The sequence below is a fragment of the Gobio gobio genome (assembly GCF_949357685.1).
Source record: "Gobio gobio genome assembly, chromosome: 24".
NCBI lineage: Eukaryota > Metazoa > Chordata > Actinopteri > Cypriniformes > Gobionidae > Gobio > Gobio gobio.
Window position 1 is genome coordinate 18,528,203 of NC_137120.1, and position 20,423 is coordinate 18,548,625.

At 37.2% G+C, this 20,423-nt stretch overlaps 1 protein-coding gene across 4 annotated transcripts in view; it reads left to right on the forward strand.

Moving 5' to 3' along the window:
• Window positions 1–20,423, forward strand: part of mark1 (MAP/microtubule affinity-regulating kinase 1) — an 83,795-nt gene that overhangs the window by 58,760 nt on the left and 4,612 nt on the right. Inside the window, exons 10-18 of one of the 4 annotated variants that reach the window (XM_079808336.1) lie at window positions 2,046–2,145; window positions 2,333–2,445; window positions 2,573–2,726; window positions 7,175–7,356; window positions 7,459–7,553; window positions 10,294–10,458; window positions 12,004–12,261; window positions 15,441–15,464; window positions 18,415–18,459. In XM_079808336.1, coding sequence (XP_079664462.1) covers window positions 2,046–2,145; window positions 2,333–2,445; window positions 2,573–2,726; window positions 7,175–7,356; window positions 7,459–7,553; window positions 10,294–10,458; window positions 12,004–12,261; window positions 15,441–15,464; window positions 18,415–18,459 — 1,136 coding nt within the window. The remainder of the gene's footprint in view (window positions 1–2,045; window positions 2,146–2,332; window positions 2,446–2,572; window positions 2,727–7,174; window positions 7,357–7,458; window positions 7,554–10,293; window positions 10,459–12,003; window positions 12,262–15,440; window positions 15,465–18,414; window positions 18,460–20,423) is intronic. The other 3 variants (XM_079808337.1, XM_079808338.1, XM_079808339.1) reach the window with 3 other exon arrangements.

Here is a 20,423-nt window from a genome sequence, read left to right on the forward strand (position 1 = left end):
AAGATTAAAGATCAAACCTTCTCAGTGATGAACTGTAATAAATACAAACATGAATCTCGACTATATTTGCGATTGTTTCTGCTGAATAGCTGCACTTACACAACCTCTGTGTGACAATACAACTCTTTTGCTGTTGTTTTAGAAGAAAAACATTAATGTAATGTGGAATTATTGGATTACTAAGAATTATTATTATTTTATTTTTTTTAAAAGAAGTTAAACATTAAGTTAAACTATAATAAATTAGGAAACTAGACAAGGTTATTAATAACCCTGCGTATGGGTTGACATTCTCTTGATTTGTGCTTATAGGTGAAAGTGCAATAATTCTAATGATATATAAAAATACATTTATTACAATTGATTATAGTTTTGAGAAAAGTAATCGGAATGATCCATTTAACCATTATGCAGCATGACAAAAATGTGACTACGTTTTCATTGACTAAAGATAGACTAAAATGCCAGGGTACGTTTCTTTGAGTTTTCCGAACACAGACAACACCATTATCAAAACATTCCCCATTCACACAGATCCGCGGAAATGACTAAAATGCTTTATTCTGCTGCTAGGCCATTACCCATTAGATGGCTATGAAAAATATATAGACTGAACATGTGATACGCATGTGCATGATGTCACAATTTTCACAGATACACTTTTTTGTTGTTTACACGGAGACCACTTGCACTTTGAAACCCGTTTTCAAAAGTTTGCATTTTGTCGTTGTGTAAATGGATGGCCAAAACACATAAACAGTTTTATGTTTTTAATTGAAAATGGTGTCATGTAAACAGCCCCTAAAACTGGACCACACAAAAACAGGACATGGTTGACTAAATATGATAAAAACAAAAAAATACATTTGACACAGGACTAAGACTAAATAAATAAAAAATAACACACAAAATTAACACTACTGCTAGTAATGGCATTGTAAAACAAATAGCACAAACAGATTGACCCCCCTGTTGTATCTGCAGCCTGTGAGCTTTCTTGCACAACATTTAAATAGTCTGGTTCAGTGTTTGTGTAAGCCAGTCCATCAGAGTTTCTTGAGACCCTCTACCTCCCCCAGCACCACCTGTCTCAATCTGCTGCAGAGAATATTATGCGTCCCCTATTTGTGCAGCAGCATTTCTTATACGCTCACAGCATAGTGGATACTAAAATGTCTTACTTTGATACAATACCTTGAAAAAATGTATATTCAATACTAGGGCTGTGCGATATTGAAGAAAAATGCGATATGCGATATCCTTGTTAAATAATGCGATGTCCGAAATGCGATACGATATTACTTTAAGTGTGTAAAATCTATTTAAATTATATTTAAAAAAAATATTTAAAAACAGAATTATATCATTTGTGTGTTGTTTTACATTCTTTTTGGGAAAAGAAAGCATTGACAGTTCGAGTGTGTAACAAGACATGAAAAAAGAACGGCTTGTGCGCGCTTTCGGTGTGTGTGTCAGACAGCACAAGACTGCAAGGAGTTGTTTTTCGCAAGTTATTGTGTTTAATAACTCTTTTTAACATCAAGCAAGTCACTTAAGTAACAGTCGTGTGCCCAGTCTATTCTCTGCTATATGCGTCGACCTAAAACGGACACTTTTCACAATGTTGAAGTAGCCTATTAAAATCATTCAGATATTGCGTGCACTTGCGATATGCATATTGCGATATGTACATTTGCGATATTTCGATAATTTTGATATATTGCGCAGCCCTATTCAATACTATTTTCTATACCACAGGGAAACATTGCCACAACATAGTGAGCATAACTGCTCAATACTGTACAGAAATATTATGACTGAAATTCAGTTACAGTACAGTTTCTATTACAACATTATTCATGTATACTATACTGTTGCAACTTGAATCTTTCTTTCTCATTTTGCCTTTTTGTATCGTTTTTCTATCCAAGTATGCATTTAAAGGCTGTCTACTGTTCTTATAGCATAATTACATCAGTGTTAAGATTTAAAAACTTTTGATTCATATGCAAATGTATAGTTTAACGTCTGCCAATCTCGCACAGCAAATTATGAAGGACCGCTGGATGAATGTAGGTCATGAGGAAGAGGAACTAAAGCCGTATACAGAACCCGAGCCAGACTTCAGCGACACCAAACGAATAGGTCTGTATCTTCCCTTGCGTCTCTCTCCTTATTTCCTACCCATGCATTTATTTTCATAATGGTCAAAACTAAAATGTCTGGGTCATATATTATGTCAAGAAGCGTGTGCTTGTGCAAGAAAAACATTTCCTTTTATGCATTAAGAATAACAAGGAATTGTGTGTGAATCTCTTTTGCCCTCTTTCAGAACTGATGATCACTATGGGTTTCCCTAAAGATGAGATCACAGATGCATTAATAGGGCAGAAGTATGATGAGGTCATGGCCACGTATCTTCTGCTGGGCAGGAAACCTCCAGAGGCAAGTCATAATGACTAATCCACTTCATATATCCTGTGTAGTGTGATTTTAGTATCATTAAGATACTATTATAGTTTTTATTGATATTTGTAGTAACCCTGATCCTGTGATTGTATGCTCGTTGCAGTTTGAAGGAAGCGATTCGCTGTCCACCACAAACCTGTGTCAAAGGTCACGACCCAGCAGCGACCTGAACAACAGCTCTACGCAGTCACCCGCACACTCCAAAGTCCAGCGCAGTATCTCTGCCACGCAGAAACAGCGGCGATTCAGCGACCACGGTACAACAATTCAGCTGAATTATAAATGAGAAAGATTTTGCTCCAAAAATTGTGTTAATTTGCTGATACAAATAACTACAGAAACAGTTATTAGCAGATGTGAAGCCTACCTAAAGAATGTGGCATGCAAAGTTTTAAACATTTAATTATTAATATTTTTACTGTGGATTTTTATCGTTTTTAGAAAGTCTGAGTCAGGAAAATAAATCTATTCATAAAAGGCATTTTAAAAGTTAAAAAAATTAAATCTGTCTGTTAAAATGTTTATATTGTCGCAAAATGTAATCTATTACTGCCCAGTGATATTTTCAGAGTTGTATATAAAGTATATCTGCATACATACAGTACACTCACGTAAAAGGTATACACCGATCAGACATAATATTATGACCACTGATGGGTGAAGTATATAACACTGATTATCTCTTCATCACTGCACCTGTTAGTGGGTGGGATATATTAGGCAGGAAGTGAACATTCTGCCTTAAAAAAAAGAAGCAGGAAATGTTAGAAGCAGGAAAAATGTAGGCACTTAACGATTCGATCCGATTCCGATTCTGTGAGTAACGATCCGATTCCCAAAACGATTCTTAACATACATTTTTGGTATTAATTATCCTGCTGTGCAAATACGTGAACTTTACATTTTAACCAAAATTGGAGCTAATATGTTTTTTGTTTATAGTTATACTATCTGTTTGACAGTATTGCCATGTTAAAAATGATTTTGAAGATTTCTTTCAATACTTTTTTTTAACTAATTTTATTAACAAAGTTATATTCAAGATTAACAAGCTCTAATGAAACATAGTAAGCCATACAATTGCAAAGAACAATCATTAAGAATAAACAGTTTTACAGTTTCTTAAGAACATGTGAACAAAAAATGTCTTTAAAGTAAAAAAAAAAGTTTACTTCTGTTAGAGCCACACATTTAATAAAAAAAAAATATAAGCTAATGCAGAAGAAAAACAACTTAAGAGCTGAGAAGCCAAATTCAGTGTGTGCGCATAACATCTCACATGAGAGACCTTGCCGAGCTGCAACAGTCATGTAAGAGACATTTAACCAATCACTCGCCAAAACTAAGTCTTTGTTCAGAATTTTACATTCGTTTGAAACATTGTGCGGTAGTTCAGCAATATTCGATAAGTCATTCCAAAAATTATGCCACGGATGTTGGTAGGTTTATGTCCCGGCCACCGCATCGAAGACATAGGAGTGTTATTAAGCATTAATGGCAAGGAAAGCGCCTTATAGCCTACTTGAGCACCACTTCGTTATTTTGGCTCAGAATTTCGTTTGTTGGATATATGAAATAAATTTAGAAATGCTTTTGAAATTAAAAACTTTGCATTTAATAAGCAAAATACATTTTTGAAATGGGGAGGCAGCCGCACGAGTGCAGACACAGAGTGGCCAGAGAAACGGAGGAGCGACTGCTGTAAGGCGTTTGTGCAAAACTGCATAAAAAGTGCGGTTGTTGAACCCTCTCACCGGGAAAAGTGTCCCCACGGGTCCGACGCCCCTGAGCAGGTCGTAGTTTGTCCATTTTATCTTAAACGAAGCCAATTCACCAGCATACGAACGTTCGCCTATCAGACCAGTCAGGGTGCCAATGCTGACCCCTGTCCATCGCCGAAAGTGCATGTAAGCATCAGAACTGGACAACGGAGCAAAGGAAGAAGGTGGCCTGGTCTGATGAATCACGTTTTCTTTAACATCGCTACATGTTACTTTGACACGTACCACCTACCTAAGCATTGTTGCAGACCATGTACACCCTTTCATGGAAACGGTATTCCCTGGTGGCTGTGGCCTCTTTCAGCAGGATAATGCGCCCTGCCACAAAGCAAAAATGGTTCAGGAATGGTTTGAGGAGCTCAACGAGTTTGAGGTGTTGACTCCAAATTCCCCAGATCTCAATCCAATCGAGCCTCTGTGGGATGTGCTGAACAAACAAGTCCGATCCATGGAGGCCCCACCTCGCAACTTACAGGATTTAAAGGATCTGCTGCTAACATCTTGGTGCCAGATTCCACAGCACACCTTAAGGGGTCTAGTGGAGTTCATGCCTCGACGGGTCAGGGCTGGTTTGGCAGCAAAAGGGGGACCAACACAATATTAGGAAGGTGGCCAAATGTTATGCCTGATTGGTGTTTAAACTATATAGCAAATTTCAACTGCTTGATTGTTTATATCTTTGAAAAATGTTAAATGTATTATCGCACAGTTTTTTATATAAAGTTGCGTTTATATTATATCCAACATTATGCGCATGCATGCAGTAAACTCGTAAAACGATATATACTGCATCAGTGTTGGGGAAAGTTACTTTTAAAAGTAACGCGTTACAATATTGTGTTACTCCCTTAAAAAAGTAACTAATTGCATTAGTTAGTTACTTTTTATAGAAAGTGTATAGATGTGTAAAGTTGCTTTTGCATTACTTTTCCTCATCTGGGCTTGGCGTGCCTGTTTGTTTAATAATAACAAATAAAACAAAAGTTTAATTTTTGGCAGATGTAAAGGCCCTTACACACCAAAAGTGAAATTAATAAACCTCAGGCCGAAGTTTTAGCGTCTCCAATTCACCTATACTGCATTTTTTTGGATTGTGGGGGAAACCGGAGCCCCCAGAGGAATCCCACGCAGACACAGGGAGAACATGAGGCGACAGTGCTTCCCACTAAGCCACTGTGCCGCCCTAAGGATTTACTTCACTAGTTACTTAAAAGTAATCTGATTACATAACTAGGGTTGTTATCATCTGGGTTTTTTACGATACCGGTGCCAAATCAATACTTTTAAAATGGTACTGGTGACTAAACGGTGCCTGAATTGATACTTTTAAAAAAAAGTCACAAAATGATGGTGGGTGACATTAAAAAACAGATTTTATATAAAAAAAAGAACAGAAAAGAAGTATTTAAATTGAACAATATATTAAAAGTTTAAAGTATACTTAAATATATACATATAAATAAATACAAAACAAATTGACAAAAAATTCACAATAAAACCTGAGCCACCTAACCCAACTACAATAATTTAATTTAATAATTGATATTCACGTTTTTTCTTTTTTTCATACGACTACGCCCTTCTTGTTTTACACATTGTGCATGTGTATTAAAGGATTAGTTCACTTTAAACTGAAAATGATCTTATTATAATAATCAAGATTTATATTAATAAATATCCTGATTCTTCGAAGCTTTATAATGTCAGAGAACGGGTTTGAAGCTCAAAAAAGTGCCTCCATCCATCATAAACGTACTCCACACGGCTCTGGTGGGTTAATAAAGGCCTTCTGAAGCGAATTGATGGGTTTTTGAAAGAAAAATATCCATATTTAAAACTTTATATATTAAAATATCTAGCTTTCACCAGACCGTCTTCCGTATTCAACTTACGGAAAAAGCGTAACTGGCGCAAAGATGACATTGGATGTAGTATTTTGAACTGCGAGAGGCATTACACTTTCTTCATAAGTCGAATACGGAAGGCGGTCTGATCGACTGAGCGTGTGCAATTACCTGCGACAAGTGATATTTGTGGGAAAAACAAGTTTGCCATGTCCAAGGAAAGCAAAATCTTTGTTGTAGCATCTTCTTAACGTTTAAAGGTTTTTCCATTAATGGCATCAGCACTGTTCAATGCATTAAACCAATGTCATTGATCTCTATGAAGTGAAGCATTAGCTTCACTACTGCCCATGCGACGCATTGCTGGTCAGCTGAGCCTTGTAAAGTGGCGTTCAAAGTTAAAACAGTTTGTGTCATTACATCTAATGAATGAATCAGCGTTTTTGAACGTGTTAGTTGAATGAACAGTTTAATGACTCACTCAAAGACAGTCCCTTGCTGCCTTGCCTCGACAGCTCAGGCATTTAAGTGGCACCGAAATGAGGCAACGAATTCGTTACATACTGGTCATATTGGGTTTCGGTACCCAACCCTATACGTAACTCACTTGACTTGCAATGCTTTACCCCAACATTGTACTCTAAAGCAAATCGCAACTACTTTTATCGCAAAATGTAACTATATTATAACACAGTTTTTATAAAAGAGTTGTATATATATATGTGTGTGTGTGTGTGTGTGTGTGTGTGTGTGTGTATATATAAGTATATACTGTAAATAAGTATGTCCACATACAGTATACACTATAAAGATATAAGATATCTAGCAAATCTCAACTGATTAAATGTAAACGATATAGTCACCTAGCTTTATGCAACCATAAGGCATGAAGATACTAAGTGAAAAATGTTATATAAATACATTAGTCTTGACTTTATAAAAGTTTCCACATTTGAAAAGAACCCACATTTGATGATATTGGTCTATTTCTCAATCTATTTGATTCTGAGCTGACATATTTAAATTTCAAAATAATGGATGGATGTAAAAGTTCTGAATATGAGTCTATTTTTTTTGCAGTTGCCCCGTCCATACCTCCGACCGTGTCTTACACCAAACGCTCTCAGGCCAACAGCGTGGAGGGAGAGAAGAAGGAGGAATGGGACGCATCCCGAAAGCTGCCCTCGTCCAGCTCTAAAGCAGACATGGCCGCCTCTCCAGTGGCGGCCCAGGAACGCAAGAAGTCGTCCACAGCTTCAGGGGTGAGAGGTCACAGGAGCCATTATATCATGTGCTACAGTTGTGGGATACAAATACATATGACTAACAATGGGATTAATGTGTGTTTGTGTTGGTGTGAACAGAACAGCGCTGGCGGAATGACCAGGAGGAATACATACGTGTGTGAGCGATCCAGTACAGAGCGGTACTCCGCCATCCCTAACGGCAAAGACAGCAGGTAACCAGACTCACAGCGCACATTCTCACTCTCTCTTTTTCTTTATTTACACCGCAAAGCTCTTTAAGGTCCCATATTGTGGATTTTTTTATTATTTTATAATGTTTCCTGAGGTGCACTTATATTGTTAGTATGGCGTTGTTCTATCCTGATTTTAGCCCTTTGGCTTAAACGCTCTGTTTAAAGGGGCGTGTCTGCTGTGAGACTTACGTGTGAACGCCCACTGCTGTGATTGGCTGCTGTGAGACTTCAGTGTAAAAGCCCACTGTTGTGATTGGCTGACATCTTTGCATTTGAAATGCATATTACATGTGGAACCTTCTCGAATACTTTTACTAGGTTTTTTTTACTATTACAGCTGTCGTGATTAACGAAAAGTGAAGTGTTGATTATAGCATTATTTTTTTTATCTTTTCCCATCACATGAAAGGTTGCATAATTGAGTAGATGACAGTCTGTTTATCTGAACTTGAATAAATAACTACACACTGATCACAGATCAGGCATTAGAATGAACACTGTTACTTACATTTTTGTGGCGGTGCTGTCGAATCCATATCATAAAAGTCTGTTTGTAAAGCCTGTGCTGACATTGCGACTGAATTACCAAATAATCCACAGTGAAATGTAAAAATAACCTGAATCCATTTTTCTCTGACATCTTTCGGCAGCTTATGCAAAGATGATGTTTTTCCACAGCCAGGAATAGCACCCCGATCTTGTAAACAACTGCTTTTGATCATAGATCTACTCGCTTCTCATAGACTGAACACTAATGGGCGGTGACAGTGATGCGATGAGGCAGGTGGGATGGTGGGCAGTGCTCGGGGTGGTGACTGAAGGCGGAGACTGAGTAGTTGTGACATCACATTCTTACAGAAGTCTCAAGGGCTCATGAAAAGGCACAGCTACTTTATGCAGGCTCTGTGCATTTGACTGTGAATTGATGTTTTGAAACTTATATGGGAGTTACATAGCCCCTAGTCCTCAGTTATCATGAAAAAAGCCAGGGAATTTCAGTTTTGACAATATGGGACCTTTAAATCTAAGACTGACCTGAAACTATATAGATATAGACATCTTCACACAAAGATTTTGTCAACTAAAACACTGACAGATATAAGCTTTTGGCTCATTCCAGATCAGATGTAGAAGCCGTAATGATAACAAACAAGTGAAGCAAAATGAAGCCATATGAAAAACATTTGCAATGCAGATTTTTTATATTACTCCACTCGTGGCTTCTTCAGGAAATACTTCTGTTGGTAGAGCAAAAATAAATGTTAAATCTGGCCATATTATTTGTGAAATGTAAGTTAATAAATTGAACTTGTAGAACTGTTGTATGTAAATATGATAGGGCTGTCAAAATTAACAAATTTACAACGAAATATTGTCTTTTTCTTTTGTTATTTACAAATTAACACAAATAACACCCCCCCCCCTGCCACTCAGTAATAATATGCCGGTAAACACATTTTTTAAATAAACCGTCTTCGTTGTTTCTACGTTAATTTGGAGATTCAATGTGAAAGTATTACAATACAAAATGTATAACAAATGTTAATGTTAGATTTTATTAATCGCGATTAATTACAGAAAAAATATGTGGTCCATTTTTTTTTTTATCAATTCACAACAAAAAAAAGGATCCCATTCGCAATTCTGTGGATTATTTTTATTTATAAGCAGAGAAAAACGTACAAAAAATTTATACACGTGCATTCTCACATAAATTTGTTCTTACCCTCGTTCTCTTTACTCTCAGCAAACATGCAACACTCTCTAACAGCTCTCTAATTTTTACGCAAGTGTGGTTTCAGTTGTTCCAGCACATTTTAATACATTTTACTAGGGATGCACAATTTATAATTTTAGCTTTGATATCGCAATGTGCGCAGGATATGCAATGTCAAGTATAGGGATCGTATGATCTGTGCGGACCAGGCACCACAGATCGAAATGCACATGATTCTCGGATTAATTGCAAAGTTTAACCATCATTGAGCGAAAGTTTATCACTTGAATGTGTTTTAGGTCCTAAACATTCAAACTAGTTTAAACCATTTGAGAGCAAAAAGAGATACCAAAGAGAACTTGATTCTGAACTTGTTTTCATTTTCTGTGCACACACACACAGAGCCGAGCACCAAATTCCCTTCTGTTCCGCATTTATTTGTACTTGAACGCACACATACACGCAAAATAATGTCAAAATGCCCGTCTTGGTGAGGATCCTTGTAAACACAGCCGCTTATGACATGAACTTAAACAACTGAGAAAGAAAACAGCTGCATGTCATTATATTGGATCTGTGCATCCACACGGCCCCCGACCCAGAGTCCAAGGTCTTAAAGTGGCACTAGATCTCACAGTAGCGATTTCAAACGCTTTCTCACTGGATCTAACAGTCTTGTGATTTAGGCTAATAAGGACACAAAGCCGTATCACGCTTTCGATTTTAGTTTGTTTGACAGCAATGGCTCAAAACACTGCTGCCAGAGTCTCGTTAATGAATGCTGAAATCTATTTGTGGTGGTCAATGCTGATATTGTGGTGGGGTGCATTTCTCTTGGTGTGAAAGATGTGAAAGGAAAGGATGTTTTTAATACGCTACTTAATATGCCAAACAGTTCAGTGGCTTTTCTGATACTGACATTTGCAAATGTCTCCTCTGCGTCTTCCCATCTGTTCTGGCTCGTCTCATTTATATCTCTTTCTCGTTTTCTCTCTGTCTCAGTTTGACAGAGATGTCCGGCTCTGCAAGCGCTTCTTCCTCTGTGTCTCCGGGAGCGTCCTCCGCAGTGGCGTCCACTCGACCGCGCCATGTGAAGTCCATGTCCGCCTCGGGACACCCCACCAAGTCTCCTCTGCCGCCCATTGAGGACAACACTGAATTCAAAGGGTGAAGAGACATACTTTTTGTATATCAGAGACAGTGTTATTTTGTTATCATTGAGATATTATTATAGTTTTATTAATGTTTTATATTTCATACTTATTATATTTTCATTTGAATTTTAGTTAATATTTTAGTTTATTTTTTGTTTTTATTATATTTTATTATACATTTTATTATAATTATTTTAATATGTTAGTTATATATACATTTTTATTTCAGTTTTAGTTATTTTAGCACATCAAGTTAAACTAAATTAAAGTTATAAATGTTGGCTTGGCAACTAAATGAAATAAAATAAGTTTTTTTATTTTTATTTCAAGTAACAAGTTTTACTAGTTTTCAAGTTTTTATTGTTGATTTGAGTTTTTGTTAACTATAATAACCAGTGTTGGGGTAACGCAGTGCAAGTAACATGCATTACGTAATCAGATTAAAAGTAACGTTATAATTTTACACACTTAAAAAAAAAAAGTTACACATAATTTTTCAGTTTAATTACTATGCTTTTTGTAAAACTACTGCATTAAAATTATCTCTATTCTCCGTAATATAGTCATTTAGACATGCGCATTCATGCGTGCGAGGAAATTTTTTATTAAACGTATTACTTTAAGGCAAGACACCCCAGGTGAATAGGGTAAAAACAAATTAACTACCATATATCACCATACTTTACTTCCCCAATTGATTGATTACATTATGAATTGTTTTCTGAAATGTTATGTTTAAATAATTCTTGTAAATTTAATTAAATATTCAATAATTTATATAACAAAAATCTGAACATTGGATAAAACCAGGTTCAAAATTCTTGTTTCGTTATTTTAGGTTTTTACAGAGGGGATTTTGGAAACCTCTTCTTACCTCTCCATAAATCAGAAAATACTGTCAACAGCCAGAAAAAAAAAACATTTTCACCATTTATTTTAGGAATAAAAGGTTGTATAAAATCAGGCAAATTAAATATGAACAAACCCCTCTATAAAAACCTTCAGAATATATGTATGAATAAACTGTAAGTTTTGGTGTGTGTAAGTCCTACTGAATTGGAGAAAAAAAAATATTTTGAGGAAACGTCCTTTAAAGATATGTACTGTAATCAAAATCTACATACGCAAATAGATAAAGTGATATAAAAGATACACTTAAAAGTGTATTTTGGATGTTTTCTTATGTCAATGGTGTTGGTCAATGGTGCAGTCGTAGCAACACGCCAACAATGCGCCTGAACACACCTGGTTTTCAGACCAGCACGCCCATGGGTAAACAGATGGAGCCAGTGCATTTGCTATTTAAACAACATTTAGCTGGACATGAAAATTATAACTGCGTCGGGCTGAAACTAGCAAAAAACACTTGCGTCTGCCTGGCGTCATATTGCACCGGGTGTATGGTAGGGCCCCATATTGCAACACATTACTTTTAAAGTAAAAACCACTGATAATAACCTTGTTTATAGTTACAGAATGTAACTAGATATAACGAAGAATATAGCGATTGTGGTTTTGATTCTGCATAATGAGTCCAGTTTGATTCGTCTGTCTGCAGCTCTAGCTCCAGGGCTCCATCCACATCTCCGTCAGCTCACAGCATCAGCAGTATGACTCCGGATCGGACCCGTTTTCCACGGGGCACCTCCAGCCGCAGCACCTTCCACGGGGCGCAGCTCAGAGACCGGCGCAGTGCCACATACAACGGCCCCCCCGCGTCGCCCACGCTGTCCCACGACACAGGCGCTCTCGCCCAGGCCCGCAGGGGCACCTCGTCTGGCTTTATAAGCAAGCTCACCTCCAAGTTTGTGCGGAGGTCAGTCTCTAGATCTATCACTTAACTCTCTGCATTGCCGCCCATATGTGGTGTGAATGTGCATTTCCTTTACAGTCTCCTGAGGTTTGTATGAAAGTCAGGTCAGGATTCATCATAATCGCCTGCAGTTCTGTAAAAGGTCGAACCTTTGAAAAACTCCCAATACAGATCAACTATGATATATTGGTTTCCTGTGTAAAGTAACAAATTCCACATTGCCAGTGCAAATCAATGTAAGGCATGTTAAGTGCACACTACAAGCTCATTTCCTCTTCATGGTTTAAGATAGGTTAAAATATTAAATATACATTGATCAAATACAAGAAAAACTGCCTTTGATGAGTGAATAAAATGTGTTACTTGCATATATAAGTAGTGGTTATTAAATGTGCACATTTTACCTTATAGTGTGCACAAGGCCACCATGTTGATTTTGAGAACCGTTGTTCAAGACCTGTTGTTCTCTGGTACTTCTGACAAAGTTTCTTGTTTTCAAATGTTTTACTAATAGAAACTAGGAGTGTCAATAGATTACAATAAAATAAAATAGAAAAATGTAAAAAATATATAAACACTATCATTCAAAGTTTAGTTTTTTAAAGAAATTGATACTTTGGTTTAGCAAGGAAGCATTCAATTGACCGTTCGCAAAGACCCGCCCCCTTTAGTTACTGTTGCTTTGTCCTACAAGCCATGGCGCTCTCACACAACACACATACGTAGAGACAGAGCAAGTTACTTTTAATATGAAACAAAGTCTCAACTTTGAAATTTTAATTTTTTAAAATAAATTTAAACAATAAATACCGTTTTGTGGCTCTTTAATGTGTCGTGATCGCTGTAGCGCCTCAGTTAAAGCTGCTTGTGAACCAATTATCTCTTCCTTCTAGTTCATAGATAAGCATGAATTAAACACGAATGAACACTAAAAGAAATGTTGTTTCAACCGCGGAAAGACGTCAGTACACACCGTTTTTCCAAGTTCAAGTCCACCGACATTAATCTACTAATTCTCCTGACTGCTTTGTCGGACAAAACGGCAGATTTGGTGATGTGATTGGTCAGATCGCCTGTCAATCAAACTTGCGGAGAAGGGTGAATTGATCAAAGGTTACAGTAAAGACTTAACATTGTTAAAAAATATTTTTTAACTTTCTATTCATTGAAAAATCCTGACGAATCTTACAAATATGAATCAGCACAACTGTTTTCAACATTGATAATAATAATAATCATCATCATCATCATCATCATCATAGGAAGAAATGTTTCATCAAATCATCATATTAGAATGATTTCTGAAGGATCATGTGACACTGAAGACTGGAGTAATGATGCTGAAATTCAGCTTTGATCACAGGAATAAATTATATTTTAAAATATATTACAATAGAAAACAGCTATTTAACATCGTAATAAGGTTTCATAATATTAGTTTTTTACTGTATTTTTGATCAAATAAATGCAACCTTGGTTAGCAGAAGAGACTTCTTTCAGGAACATTAAGAAATCGTATCGACCCCAAACTTTTATAATAGTGGTGTGTAAATCTGTTTACAAGTTATATATTTAACATGTTGTTTTAACATTTAAATGTAAGATTAGCATTGAAGTTACACATTTTTTAATGCGTAAAATTACTTTACATCACCTTGCAGTTTCCTTGAAGTTTTGCTGAGGCCCCTACTGGGCCCCGACCCCTAATTGAGAGCCACTGCTTTATCGTATTTACAAACCCCAAATCTCTCTTTAACAGCTAAAGCAGGGCTGGATTACAAATATTGATTTCTCGATTTTAATCAGTTCTTATTTTGATCAACCGATATTGATTCTTAAATCCCAAGAATCTGTCGTTTAGTCTATGCTGTTTTCTGTTGATGCATGAACAAAACATCACTAAACATTATTTGTAGCTCCTGCCATCCAATAAGTTCAATTATTTAATTATTACAAAGGTTTGTGTATTATTACTTTTATTATGAAACAAAGTCTCAGCTTTCAAATTCTGTCAGTTCAATACGAAATTCAAGCAATAAATACCATTTTAGTGCAACTTAATGTGGCGTGATAGACCGTTGTAGCCGTTTCGTGAACTGATCATCTCTCGCTCTTTACTACTAGTTATAGCATCAAATAAACATGAATGAACATCAGAAGGTATGTTGAAAAATACAGTACAACTTACTGAAATTAATCATGTCTCATGTTTCAACCGTGAAAAGACATCACTAAAACTAAAGAGCTTCCAAGAGCTCTCGGTTCTGCTTCATACCACCGTAACGTTAATAAAACTACATTCGCTCATTCGTGAATTGGATTTCTGTCCGAGTCCGTCCGATTCCAAGACTACAACTCCCATGATTCCATGCTCATTCACGCCGTCATCAAGCTACGCCTTTATTTTGAATAAGCATCCTCTAGCGGCGAAACATACTTACTGTGCCTTTAACCTTTTTTTTATTTTAAATATGATTTTATGATAATTTTTATGATAGCCATCCTTTAAGTGTTTCTTTTTTTTATGATTTGAAGCATAATTATGAATGATTATAACATCGTTATTATTATTATTTTAAAATCTCCCTTATGTGCAATTTAAATGTTTGTATACAAATTACTTAAAAAAATGTACGCACTATAACATATATATTCAAAAGAATTGAGATTGCATTAAATTCAATCAAAATTGGAATTTAATTGAATCACTTGTGAATAGAAATCGAATTGTGAAATTTGTGTCAAAACCCAGCCCTGCTGCAGTGTGTGTATGGAGGAGAGAGAGCCAGGTGGCCTGACACACACACACACACACACACACACACACGCAGTGCTGAGCATGCATTGACTCTGAGTGTGCTGCAGTCAGTGAAGGACACTGGGTAAAGTGAGCTGGATCTTTATCATGCAGACGGCTCACATGCCGTGGGTTAGCCTCACTCTCAGACCCGCCCCTTCTGTCTGTCTGCAGTTTTGTTTGCCGCAGAAATTACACCCTTCACCCTATCAAGTTTTAAATACATGCATACTATGTTACTATAGATAAATGAATCTTCCATAATATGTCTGGTCAGTGTCAGTTTTATTAATTTGTTCAGGGCAGTGGTGTTGTGTCTGAGCTTTGGTTTGAACATGCTGTTTGTTTGTTTGTTTGTTTGTTTGTTTGTTTGTTTGTGTTGTAGAACTCTGTCTTTCAGAACGGCGAGGTAGGGCACAATAGTTTGACCTTTCCCCTCAGACTTACGTATGAAAATGTGTCCTCACACCCCCTTCTCCTCAGAAATAGACTCAACCCGTGTGTTTCTTACTAATGATCTGTCAACCGTCACCTCTGTGAATGTTTGCACGGCCTGCAGACTGACTTCCTCCTGATGATGATGATGAAGATGATGATGACACTTCCCCCATCTGTGTGTCCTCAGACTTCACCTGTGAAGTGTTTAGCTATAGTTGTTTAATATGCTGAATGCTGATGGTCTTTAGTGATCCAGTGCCTGTTCTCCTTCCTCCATTTGAAATGTATCTTTCTGGTCCAAAGAAAGTTTCTCCGCTGCCACCGTCCACCGCCTATTAAAATCACATTAAGGCATTTGTTCCCTTCTGGTATACAGTAGGAATGATGAAATTTTAGAAGCCACGTGTTACAGTGATTTTTTTAGAAATGGCACAAGCAAACCCCTGAACTTGTGGTAAAATCACTGTAACACACAGCTCATGGCTTTTATTAACAAAGGCAACATGATGAAACTGTCAACAGCAGTTTGTATTGGTATAAATCTTCCACCAAGTAATATAGTTTGTAAGTCTAAAGGTCTGTTCGCATCAAGGATGATAACTATAACCGTAAAGTTGTACTCATTGTAAGATAATATCAAAGTCTACACCACAGCAAAAACAATAACGATAGTGAACTAATAGTGTTGCAATGATAATGTTTATGCATGGTTTTCCCCCAAAACCAGTTCAGAACAAAATCAATCACAATGCTGATTGCCTACACAATGCTGAAACAAATACTAAACCCTAAACTTAACAATTACCCTTAAATTTGAATCTTCAGTGAGTGCATTTACTTGGATCTTTTTAACCCCGATTATACATAATACGCAGACAATGCATGTGGCAATTTAAACGCATTAACCCAGTTTTAAAGGGTTACAGATTAAAGGGGAAGTTCACCCAAAAATGAAAATTATCCCATAATTTGCTCACCCTCAAGCCCCATCCTAGGTGTATATGACTTTCTTCTTTCAAACAAATACAATTACAGTTATATTAAAAAATATCTTGGCTCTTCCAGAATAGCGATAGTGAATAGCCGCATTTCCACTGTCGGGCCTGTGTGAGCCAAGGATTTCAATGGGCCGGGCTGGGCTAATAGCCTTGGACCTGTAGCACCGATCCCAAAACCACACTGCGTTTCCACCGTCGGGCCTGAAGCTCCGCAGCGCTTCACTAGAACAACGTCACACAAACCCATCATTTCACCAACAAATGGAAGTTTGATCAGAAAACTAATCCGAAAGAAATCACTGGAAACTAGCAAGATCGCAAAAAACCAACATGATAAAAGCGGCCATTTGTTGGCATTTTTATTGTTTACGTAAAGATTTCAAACCCAAGCATCGATGTTTTACTACAGTTTTATAATATTAAGTGATACATTGATCATAATGAATTAATTTGTGTCGAGATTGCACATTAGTCACACAGAAATAAATGGTATTTACCGTTATTTCACTAAAGAAAGAGGACACGTGTACTTATTCAGTCGCGTCTGTTTCTGTTTATTTGTTGTCACAGGACAGAAGAATGATCATTTCTACAAACTTTCCACCAAAAATACGACCATAGGGAGCTTTAGCACTCTCTCTGACAGTCCCAATACAGTCATATTTTCAGTCAAAGAAAAAACGGAGTTGCTTTATTTTATGACATATGTAGAGCTAAATATGGATATCAAACAGTCTGGTATAAAGAGACAAGATGTGATGTGACGATTGTGATAGCCAGTCTGGTTTCTTCAAGTGGTCGTGTTTACCATGTTTACTATAGTAATTGTCTTTAATGCTGATGTTAGCTGGTATATTTTTTGACAGTGGAATCGCGACTGGCTCTGGCACGCACTAGCATGCCCGCTTTTGGCCCGACAGTGGAAAGGCGGATAATGGTACCTTAGATTTTGAAGCCCAAAAAAGTGCATCCATCCATCCATCATAAAAGTCATCCATATGGCTCCAGGGGTTAGTAAAGGCCTTCTGAAGCAAAGCCATGTGTTTGTGTAAGAAAAATATCTATATTTAAAACTTTATAAACTAGTAATGGGCGTCCACGAGTCTAGTTTCAACGGAAGAGTGACCTCTGACCTGACAAGTTTCTTGAGTGATTATTTTTGGGAAACCAGTTCAGTGCAAACCCTGTCTTCATCTGAGTCTAAAGGTTTTATTCGTCGTATCAATCGCAGTGCTTATTTCCTACAAAACTCTAAAGAAAATACTGTCGTGATCAGATCAATCCTGCATAATTGAGGAGCCGTTTACACAACAACGTTTTCAACTAAAAACGGAAAATATTTACACTATAGCAATATTTTGGCGGCCTGAAAATACAAACTTTTGAAAACGGTATTCAAAGCGCAAGTTTTTGAAAACGATACCATTATCGTCTCCTTAACTACAAACATATGAATTTGTGAAAACGTCATGCGCATGTGTATTGCATGTTCAGTCTATATGCGCGTAGTGTTTCTTTACAAAGTGGCATCGCCATCTACTGGCCTAACCTGAGTAATACAGCGTTTTTAATTGTTTTTGCAGGGTTTTTTTGGACTATGTTGTCATCTGTATGTGAAAAACTCATAGGAAAAACTCAGTGGTGTAAACGAACCCTTAGTTGACCACTGCTGATGAACGTTAAAAACATTAGCAGCCAATCAAAAAAAAACATCCGACTTTAAGGAGCTCAAGCATTTAAAGTGACAGGCGACATCACTATAGTTATCATTTTCCAATGTGAACAGGCCTTAAATATAAGCAGTTTACAGTTGCCTAGAATCTGCTGTGTTGTTTCACTTAGAACAGCTGATTTGTACCAAGCTTTGGTTTTTGAGTTTAGTTGTCCACTGCTTTCTCAATATGACCTCTGATATTTCCCAAGGTTACCCAGTGAAGGAGAGGCCCGCGGTCGGGCGTACAGTTTGAGGTGAGGTTTCTATTGATCCTCTGTGATTCGTTCAGAATTTGTCTTATGTAAACTTTTGGGGCATTTGTTGCTGCCCCTTCAGGTCAGTCGAGAGTCAGTGTTGATCCAAAATGTTCAGATGACGACTGTACAGTGTTTCACTGTGTGTGTGTGAGATTTCTGATTGTTTGGTGTGCTTTGCATGTTTTCCAAGCATTGAGAGCTGTCTTCTGTCTTTCTAATATAGATTTTACCACTCTAAACAACCTTGTTCATTTGTCAGTCCATTTATAGTAGTGATGAACCGATACTGAAAATCTACATCCAACATATACACTATATATTGTGTGCCTAATTTATTGTTATGTGTTGGCTCTATTTTTGTGAAGTTGCTCCATAATAAAGGCCTGTTCACGCCAAGATCTATAACAATACCAGCCACAACAATAGATGATAACTTTCTGTTTCTTATAAGCGTGCACCACAGTTATTCCGTATGGTACAGAATCTCCAGATCCAAAAACAAACAAAGCAAGTGATAGAAGCAATGCTTATGCACATGTAAGCTAACGCAATCATCAAACATTAAACAGCATATAAATCAAAACGTTACCGAATTAAATGTCGACCCTGGAAGAGGTATAAGAGTGAAGCTTTGGGGGTGTTGATGGACTCGATATAGAAAATGCTGGAGGTGAAAGAGTCAGGTGGAAATATTGCTGAAAGTGGTTCCAACAATATCGTTCCTCTGCCATTATCATTATAGTGGTTGCAAACTTCCCTATTCTCATAGAATTAGAATAATTATTAAAAACTTTATGGTCCGTCCTTGGTGTGAACAGCCCTTAAAGGTCTGTTTGCACAAATAACAATATTTTAAACATAATAATATTAGCATACAAGCCAGCAGATTTTTATTTTAGAGCGTTGCAGTTGTGTACAGCATTATATACTCAGCTCTTTAAAGGGGTACTTCACAGCTGGAAAGATGAATGTGTATAAATGTGAAATTATTTTAGAAGTTGGTGCCTTCTAGACTGAGAAAAGCCAGAAAATGAATTTTTGTCTCATATGGATGAAAGACAACAACTCCCAGAATGCACTTGCGTCGCTGCCCTACGAGGCCACTCCCACTGGTTACATCACTTGCCCACCGCGGCACCACCACCCTCACCGTCGTTTTGATTTTTATAGTAATAAAATAATTTAGTTCATTTAGAGAACAGACACTACAATTAAAAACTGAACGCGTCTGCTCAATACAGCATGAGCCGCATGAGAGTCTCAGCACATCAGCAGCAGGAGTCAGATTTCATTCATCACAAGAGCAAACAGCTGACAGACCAGATGATTGTGGAAGATTTGGTTTCAAAGTGAAATGTAAAAGCACCTATTTAAGTGAGTTTGTCATTGTACTGTTTTGTTTTTTCATTAAGAATAATAGGCTAATGAACCCGCCCCCAAATTTGCGGCAATTAAAAACTGAAACTAAAATGAGCACGACCACCTGGCATTCATTCACGGCCGCATTGTCGTTCATTCATTCACAGTGCGTGTCCAGTCTGTCTTTTCAGTTCATGCCTATGGAAGCTTAACTTTCATAGGAATTCACACTCGCATTGCTCCGACCGCTCCGTTATCAATGCCCCGAGTGGCCGTCCACATTTTACATTCTGTGAGTGAGATCCCACCCCTATGGGTGGGTTGAAAACATGCGGAACTAGCTCCTACTACAGGCTGTAGTCTCTAGCCTCTGGCCAAAAAAGCCTCCGATGACGCAAAATGACGATATTTGCGTCATCGGAGGCTTTTTTCCAGACATAAAATACATAAATCTCTCGTCTAAGGGGGAGGCACGATCATTCGAATATACTACTGGGTTTCTACTGATACAAAGCTTAATGCTTATCGCTGAAGTAACCCTTTAAAGTCAGGCGAATTCTGTTTGGCTGTCAATGTTTTTATTGTTCATCAGTTGGAAAAAA